Genomic DNA, 9733 nt, shown 5'->3' on the forward strand with positions numbered 1-9733 from the left:
ATTAATGTAGAAGTGTTTAGAAATATATTATATTCTTATTTACAATGAAAGTTACCCCAAAATGAGACAATACATTATTTACCATTCCTTTCTATTAGGCACACAAATAATCTGAAACATAACCAAAACAAACAGCAAACGGATCCAACAAATTTGTTGAGTCACAAGCTTGACATAGTAATTTCATGCAATGAATATGGAACCAAATACTTAACTGTTTAATACACATTAAAGTTTGTCCCAATACTTTTAATTTCAAATCTAACGTTCTGAAGTATAGAGCCAAAATAAGACATAATGCTTCACTGTGCCAATAATTATGGGGGCCACTGTATGTACAGTATACTGAGAAGACACAGAAGGGGGGGGGTAGGCCAGTAAATCATAGACCATAGGCTATAGATTATAGGCATCCTTGAAGAGGTGTGTTTTTAGGAAGTTTTTAGAATTAAATGAGTGCATTCCAGTTGCTTGGTGGCAGAGCAGCTGAAGGCCCGGACACCCACGGCGGAGGCGGAATGGGGGAGTGACAAGGAGACCAGCAGAGTTGAAGCGGAGGGAGCAGGAGGGGGGATAGGCTGGGAGAAGGTCAGAGAGGTAGGTGAGTGGTTGGTTGTGGAGGGCTTTGTAGGTGATGAAAGGTCGCCGGTTGGAATATCCGAGTCGATGTGTCGATGTGCCCTTGATGCCAAGCTCTGACAATTGTTCGTTCTGATATTTATTTATTTATTTTTACCTTTGGATTATGTGTGTATTGTTTCGTTTTCTAGATATTATTCCTGCACTGTTGGAGATAGAAACACCAGCGATAACATCTGCAAATCTGTGTACGCGACAAATAACCTGATTTGATTTGAGCACTTAAACCCTATTTTATCCCAGGGGTGCAGTACTACTATGGCTGAGCCTGTAAAACAAACAACACATTTCACTGCACCTATCCGGTGTATGTGAAAATCAAAATAAATAAAACATGGTCTATTTTAGCCTATGCAAAAAACAGACACGAAAAATAACTCAACATAGCTTCACATCAACATACAGTATGCTGACTTAAATTGTTTACCGTCGTGCAGAATCAGGAGCATCGTGTGACATGGGATTATGTTGGCAGAGCAGTCTCTGCTCATGAGCAACCAGCCTTCTCTTGAACCTCCACTATCCCATAAACCCTTTCGCTGGAAGTCCATTTGTTCACGATAGACCCGCGCAACGAAAAGGCAGTTAACATGTCTGACAAGAAACAGACTGTAGATTTGGGATTATTAGAGGAGGACGATGAGTTTGAAGAATTCCCAGCCGAGGGTAAATTAATTCTAGTTCTATATGTTACTAATGTTAACCCGTTTTCACGGAATTGTTTTATTTAGCGACTACTTCTCAGACTGGGCCCAACAGTGACTCGGCTAACTAGTTTAGCAAGCTAGCTAGTTATGCTAACATCATTGAATAAAAATGTAACTAGCTAGTGTGCTAGCAGCTAACCAGCTAGTTAGATACTTATGTTCACTGATAGCTAATTAGCGATTGTACTGGCGACAACTTTACATAGTTAAACGTTAGCCAACTAAGGTCAACTATAAAGTAAACAGCACATAACATATAAAAGCCAGTTAATTAACTGTAATGCTAGTTAGCTTGCTACGTTGGCTAACTAGCTAGCGTAGTAACTAGTTGAGTAAGAGTTACTTGTTCGGTAGTTGCTTGTCAACTAACGTTTTATAATTTGTAATTCTCATAATTGTATTTATGTGTTCAGATTGGACTGGGTTGGATGAGGATGAAGATGCCCACGTGTGGGAAGATAACTGGGATGATGACAATGTAGAGGACGACTTCTCTAATCAACTAAGGTAAGCCACCTCCCACCTTTTACTTATGACAAATCATTGTACCCCACTCAGCATCTCATCCCTAGAAGTACCACTCCGTTTAAGGGACATGATGCTTTGATTTTTGAGTAGACCTATATGATTTGACATGATATGGCAATGGTAACTAAACAGTAAAAATGGTTATGCTAAATGTTTAGCCACAGCAGATTTCATCAGGCTTTAGACGGAGAGTCTGGGAGGAGAGTACTTGGTAGTTGTAGGGTGTCCAATCAAAAATACATGTTTTGACCAATGGGTAAAATAATGTTAATTGTGTAGATAATCCTCTAAGAACAGCAATGTTCCAAACCCTGCACCATTGAGAGCATATTGACTGTGTATCACAGCATGGTATGGCAACTGCTACAGAGGGTAGTACGTACAGCCCAGTACATCACTGGGGCCGAGCTCCCTGCCCTAAAATGGTCAGATTCCAGTAGGGCGGTCCAAAACTTTAAAAAATTGTCTGTTCTTTTGACCAATCGATTGGTCTAAATGTTAAAACGTGTATTTTTCCTTAGACACATCCTATGTGTTTGAATCAAATCAACTATATTCACTGAGCTTGTGTGATGCTTTAAGCACACTGTTTGATTAAATATTTAAGACACACAAATGAATAGAGGGAGCCTGAGCGGTAATTGATTTGATTGTGCCAGGCGGGGCTCAGACTTACTGCACTGTGTAAGTAAGTGACTGTGACTAGCATCAGTTGCCTCTCTGTCCTTCCTGCTGCAGTGACCATCAGTGTTAATTGCGCTGTACGTGTTGCTGAATCTGCAACATAATTACAGCCATTTCTGACTTATTGAAAACTTTCCCTATTCCCTCAACCCTTGCTCTCTTTACGTGACCAATAGGGCCTGACCTATAGCATATCATAATCACTACAATAAATTGGTTATAACAAACTCTGAACACCGTAACATAAAAATGGATGCAGGGGGCGTGACAAATAAACTTGAAACGGGGGAATGTTTATGCTACTGGTTGAGGTAAAGGGGAAGTCAGATATGTGTAATACATTTGACTAGTTGTGGAAAATACTGGAGATCAAGAAAAAAAGGCAAGGAGCAAGCGCTGTGTGCATATTATATGCCAAACAGGTGCTGTTAGATTACAATATCAATTTCTGACCGTTTGGAACAATGTAAACAACACTAAATACATTTGAAATCGTACCAGAGGTTTTTATGTTCAGCTTTTATTATAGTATAACGACAAAAATTGATCACATTCATTCGTTGCTGGTTTTGCATGTAATTTTGGCATTAATACGTGTCACATATCAATTTGCAAACAATGTAAAGATTATATATATATATATATATTATATTATATGAAATCATTGAGTTAATAAAGCCTCTGTAAAAACATGGTCTTTTTTTTACTTTCTTCAGTAAGGCAGGTGTTTCAGCCTAGCTCGATCCTGACTAGTCTCCCAGTCCCTGCCTCAAAAAAACATCCCAACAGCATGATGCTTCCACCACCATGCTTCACCGTAGGAATGGTGCCAGGTTTCCTCCAGACGCTTTGCATTCAAGCCAAAGAGTTCAATCTTGGTTTCATCAGACAATAATCTTGTTTCTCATGGTCTGAGAGTCCTTTAGGTAAAAGTTATTTGTTTCTGGCCATTTTGAGCCTGTAATCGAACCCGCAAATGCTAATGCTCCAGATAGTCAACTAGTCTAAAGACTAGTTTTATTGCTTCTTTAATTAGAACAACCGTTTTCAGTTGTGCTAACATAATTGCAAAAGGGGTTTCTAATGATCAATTAGCCTTTAAAATTATGAACTTGGATTAGGTAACACAACGTGCCATTAGAACACAGGAGTGATGGTTGCTGATAATGGGCCTCTGTATGCCTATGTAGATATTCCATAAAAAATCAGCCGTTTCCAGTTACAATAGTCATTTACAACATTAACAATGTCTACACTGTATTTCAGATCAATTTGATGTTATTTGAATGGACAAAACAATGTGCCTTTCTTTCAAAAACAAGGACATTTCTAAGTGACCCCAAACTTTTGAACGGTGGTGTATATTTTTTTTGCTATTGCACGACTAAAGATGTCTCAGTGGACCCAACAGCCCGTCGACTAAATGGGGTCAGCCCTAGACTCATGCCACCCTAGTCATAGACTGTTCTCTCTGCTACTGCACGACAAGCGCTATCGATGCACCAAGTCTGGAACCAACGGGACCCTGAACAGCTTCTACCCCGATGCCGTAAGACTGCTAAATAGTTAGTCCCGGTAGCTATTGGTTATCTGCATTGACCCTTTTTTATATATATTTTGGGTCCTCATACACTGCTGCTACTGTTTATTATCGCTCCTGTTTCCTCGTCAGTTACCCATATGTACATATCTACTTCAATTACCTCGTACCCCTGCACATCGACTTGGTACTGGTACCCTGTGTAAATAGCCAAATATCCTTATTCATTCTATATTTCGTTGTATTTTTTACTCTGCTTTGTTGGAAAGGGCCCGTAAGTAAGCATATCACTGTTAGTCTACACCAGTGGTCACCAACCTTTTCTGAGTCAAGATCACTTTCGCAGTCAAAAAGAAAGCTGAGATCTACCGCACAGATTAAAATAAAAAATAAACGTCTTAAGTATAACCTAATATCAGTTCTGTAGGAAGGAGGTTTGTGCAGTAGGCCTCGTACATTATTACAGCATATTGGCTATCTGCCTGGCCTGCCAATATTGTTCTTTTCAAACTCTATTATATTTCAAAAGTCAAGCTTTGATAAGAAAATAAATCAGTTGGTGTATCACTTCCGAGGTACAGCTGAGACTAAATTGAAGTAATTTTCAAATTAGCTTTTTTATTTTACTGTGCTGATGGTACCTGCATCTGATGGTCATGGTGTTTTCAAGACAACTGGGAACTCGCAAGCTCAACTAAGATGCCAGAGTTTCCGACTTGGAATTCCGAGTTGGAGGACGTTCAGAACGATTTTTCCCAGTCTGATCAAATTTTTATTTGACTTCCCAGATGTCTTTAACACTTGGAAGTTGAAGATTTCCGAGTTCTCACTTGCACTGCATTAGTAGTAGAGGTCGACCGATTAATCGGAATGGCCGAATAATTAGGGCCGATTTCAAGTTTTCATAATAATTGGAAATCTGTGTTTTTGGACACCGATTTGGCCAATTTAAAAAAATGTATTATATATATTTTTTTACACCTTTTATTTAATCTATTTAACTAGGCAAGTCAGTTAAGAACACATTCTTATTTTCAATGACGGCCTAGGAACGGTGGGTTAACTGCCTTGTTCAGGGGCAGAACGACATATTTTTACCTTGTCAGCTCGGGGATTCAATCTTGCAACCTTACAGTTAACTAGTCCAACGCTCTAACCACCTGCCTCTCATTGCACTCCACGAGGAGCCTGCCTGTTACGTGAATGCAGTAAGCCAAGGTAAGTTGCTAGCTAGCATTAAACTTACCTTGTAAAAAACAATCAATCAATCAATCATAATCACTAGTTAACTACACATGGTTGATGATATTACTAGTTTATCTAGCGTGTCCTGCGTTGCACATAATCGATGCGGTGCGTATTCGTGAAAAAGGACTGTCCTTTCTCCAATGTGTACCTAACCATAAACATCAATGCCTTTCTTAAAATCAATACACAGAAGTATATCTTTTTAAACCTGCATATTTAGCTAAAATAAATCCAGGTTAGCAGGCAATATTAACCAGGTTTAATTGTGTCACTTCTCTTGTGTTCATTGCACGCAGAGTCGGGGTATATGCAACAGTTTGGGCCACCTAATTTGCCAGAATTTTACGTAATTATGACATAACATTGAAGGTTGTGCAATGTAATAGGAATATTTAGACTTATGGATGCCACCCGTTATATAAAATACAGAAAGGTTCCGTATTTCACTGAACGAATAAACGTCTTGTTTTCGAGATGATAGTTTCCGGATTCGACCATATTAATGACCTATGGCTCGTATTTCTGTGTGTTATTATGTTATAATTAAGTCTATGGCACTACCATCGTTTTGCCAGCAGCTCTTCGCAATGCTGTTTATGACTTCAAGCCTATCACCTCCCAAGATTAGACTGGTGTAACCGATGTGAAATGGCTAGCTGCGTGCTAATAGCGTTTCAAAAGTCACTCGCTCTGAGACTTGGAGTAGTTATTCCCCTTGCTCTGCATGGGTAACGCTGCTTCGAGGATGGCTGTTGTCGATGTGTTCCTGGTTCGAGCCCAGGTAGGGGCGAGGAGAGGGACGGAAGCTATACTGTTACACTGGCAATAATAAAGTGCCTATAAGAACATCCAATAGTCAAAGGTATATGAAATACAAATGGTATAGAGAGAAATAGTCCTATAATTCCTATAATAACTACAACCTAAAACTTCTTACCTGGGAATATTGAAGACTCAAAGGAACCACCAGCTTTCATATGTTCTGAGCAAGGAACGTGAACGTTAGCTTTCTTACATCCTACATATTGCACTTTTACTTTCTTCTCCCACACTTTGTTTTTGCATTATTTAAACCAAATTGAACATTATTTATTTGAGGCTAAATTGATTTTATTGATGTATTATATTAAGTTAAAATAAGTGTTCATTCAGTATTGTTGTAATTGTCATTATTAAAAATAAATAAAAATTGTCAGATTAATCGAAATCAGCTTTTTTTTGGTCCTCCAATAATCGGTATCGGCGTTGAAAAATCATAATTAGTAGTGCCTTTCACAGTCTCTGCTCTCTCCTTCCTTTCCTCCAGTGAGACTGACCCAGAGAGAGGGGACACTGTCTTCCACCTGATGGTGGAATTCTCGTCGCACCGAACCTGCCTCAGGCACAAATTCATGTTGTTCCTATTACCAGAGAAAGGGAAATATTCCTCCATATTAAAATGAACACGTCAAGCTGTTAATATTTATAAAAGCGCAGGGCTATCGATACACTTGGCTACTCAGTCATTGCAGCTGCAGCGCGAGTTTTATGCTTTGTAATAGTGTTGAACTAAAACAATGACTGCTTTTAACTTGAACTCACTCATAGAAACAGCAGCTCTTTGCGGTATTCATTGACAATCTCTCTGGTCATGGTTATAAAAGTTAGGAAATCTCACGTAGGCTAGTATCAAACTTCTGTGGCCATGGTCGTCGAAGCTGTAGGAACGATGATTTGAGCTATCCGATTGGCCAGCGCAGTAGCCACAGCTCTCCTGGTCCATTGGGCAGACAGTTATTTATTTACATTTTTTTCATACAAATTATGTTTCCAAAATAGAACACTTTGCCTACCCGGTGCGCAGGGCTTCTGAATCAACTTCACTTACTGCCAACAGAGGAAAAAACTAAAGTAGTGCAAGCCTTTGACTTTTCTACAGAAATGTTTGGTGATCGACTAGGAATGCCTTGAAGATCAACCACTGATCTACACCTTTTACAACATTTTTTAAATGTCTATCATAATCCATTCAAAAGTTTTGGGAGTTTTGCCCTTTTATGATGGTCAGAATTAGGGTGACTAAATCAAAAAAAGAGGTAAAAACCCTGGAAAACTGTATTGCATCAGCTGGGCTGGATTCTGTGCAAGAATTAAGGCTGCTGGCTACCTGACAGGCTCACTTTCCTGTTGAACTCGTCATATTTCTTATTGAATCAGCTGGACATAACAATATAGAGGCAAGATAGATATTAATTTTGAGACATGGCATAGTATTTTCATATTACAACATGCTTTTCATATTTGAAATTCTTGTTATTTTTCAAAGATTTCTCGCTTCACGCTTGTTTTTGTATCTCTGAAATGTCAATGAGCACTGAGCGTTTACCAAGCTTTTACATTTAATTCAGCTCGTTTCATGCTAATTCTGCTTTTTGCGACCCGCGGTAACAACTTTGACGTGGACGGCCACAAAATGTGAAATCCTCAAAAGTTGTTAAGAGAAACCTGCACCGCTATGTCAACCGAGCTCAGTGTTTATTATCTAATGTATTAGTTTACGAAATCTGACATTTAGGATATAATGTTAATGTTACGTCAGAGAAAATCCCCACTGAATGATTCAGAACATAAAGAATCACATTTGTCTTGGTAAAATGTATTTTATGACATAAGGGAGTGAAATTTCATCACCAAAATGTGTTTTCATGTAGTCTTTTTATCAATGCTTCATGAATGGTGAGTGGTGATCTGATTCTTGAGTTGATAGCATCCAAGTGTACCAGGAGGATTCAATCGGACACTCTCGTAGAAATTCGACTTCCCGAGTCGGAAATAGCCGAAACCTCTATAAATGACCCTCCTAAATCAGAGTTCTAAGTGGGAAACTCAAACCAGAATGATGATACCCGAGTTCACGAGTTGTGACGTTTCATCACTGAGCTTTCACCTTTCTTTCCAAGAAGATGGTAAAACGCAGCCATTTACAACCTTGATGATGTAGCCTACTTAATTTGATCCATCCAATCTATTGTTTGACATACTGTCAAAGTAAGCAAGCCAATTGAATAATGTTAGCCATCCTATTCGTCTAGCTAAATTCAAGATTAAATCTCATTTGGTAGAAGTTGTTCCGATTTCAAAAGAACCTCTGATGCTTTCGTGACATGTTTCAGAGTTCACCAACTGAGCGTTACGAGAATGCATATTTTCTGGTGGATGAGGCATTCTGTTGTCTGGATAGGCCTGATGAAGGCTCCTGCTTCCAGCTGTTCATCTTCGTGGTGTCTCTTTTCTTACATAGAGAGACATTTGTCAGCCTAATTGCGTGTCATTTGTTAATGATTATGCAGGCTTTGAATAATACGGACAGTCTACAATGTGTGCTTCTCGAGTAATTGTCAGCAATATGTGTTTTTATTTATGGACATGTTTAGGCTACTCTTGTTGAATATTCAACTGTTGTATTGACTTGAAGTGGCCAGTCTGTTTTCATTTTTGAGTGTAAGCTACTTCAGACAATTATATTGCATTGTTTTATTCAAACCTTTGATGGCTGCTATTAAGACATTTCTAGAAGACCTCATATATGATTATGTTATAAGTCTATAACCTAAGTACAAGTAGGCCGTAGCTGCCTGCGTTGTATTTCTTCAGTCGTATATTAAGAACTCTTTTCTCAATCAACATAGATGGACACTTGTACTTTAACCTCCGGCACTGCTTAGATGTGTTCCAAATTATATCCCTTTCCCTACTTTTGATCAGGGCCCATAGGGTTCTGGTTAAAAGTAGTGCACTAAATGGGGAATAGTGGGCCATTTGGGACATAACCCTTGTAATCACCTCAATTGGCTGATCCTTTTTTCTCTCTCTGCAGAGCGGAGCTGGAGAAACATGGGTACAAGATGGAGACGTCGCAGTAGCCGCTGAGTCCACACGGCTGTTGAGATTGGATAGGGATGGACTTGATGTTTTTTATATTTATAACATCATACTTCAAATGCAGGATGTTTAACATGCTAAACTCGCACACATTTTTGTACGAAACCTTAGCAAGAATAAGGTGTTTCACGAGTAAATTCCCCCCCCTCAGAGTTATGTACACATTAAAGATGGTTCTGTTCAAGTACCCGTTCGTTCACATACTCTTATTTATGCACATTTTCCATCTCTTTATATATAATCAGCTGGTCAGTTACTGCTTTAATATAAATCCATATTTTACAGTGTTATGTTTTTACTATAAAGACCACTTTGGTCCAGGGCTTTGGTTTAACATCCATTTAAATACCACTTTTTGTTAGAGCCATTGATTTAAAATGTAGCTTTACTGCCTGCGCAACACTTAACCTACGTTTTAATGGTCCAGTAATTATTGGCCTGTGTGACACACTCCATCTATTTTAAT

General features: G+C 38.8%; 1 protein-coding gene across 1 annotated transcript; it reads left to right on the forward strand.

Moving 5' to 3' along the window:
* Positions 1-1177: 1177 nt before the first annotated feature.
* Positions 1178-9454, forward strand: sem1 (SEM1 26S proteasome subunit). The gene is made up of 3 exons (XM_029658800.2): positions 1178-1305; positions 1760-1853; positions 9203-9454. The coding sequence occupies exons 1-3, from the start codon at positions 1230-1232 to the stop codon at positions 9246-9248; spliced, it is 216 nt and encodes a 71-aa protein (XP_029514660.1). The 5' UTR covers positions 1178-1229; the 3' UTR covers positions 9249-9454.
* The last annotated feature ends 279 nt before the right edge of the window (positions 9455-9733 follow it).

The sequence above is a fragment of the Oncorhynchus nerka genome, linkage group LG4, assembly GCF_034236695.1.
Source record: "Oncorhynchus nerka isolate Pitt River linkage group LG4, Oner_Uvic_2.0, whole genome shotgun sequence".
Classification (NCBI taxonomy): Eukaryota; Metazoa; Chordata; class Actinopteri; order Salmoniformes; family Salmonidae; genus Oncorhynchus; species Oncorhynchus nerka.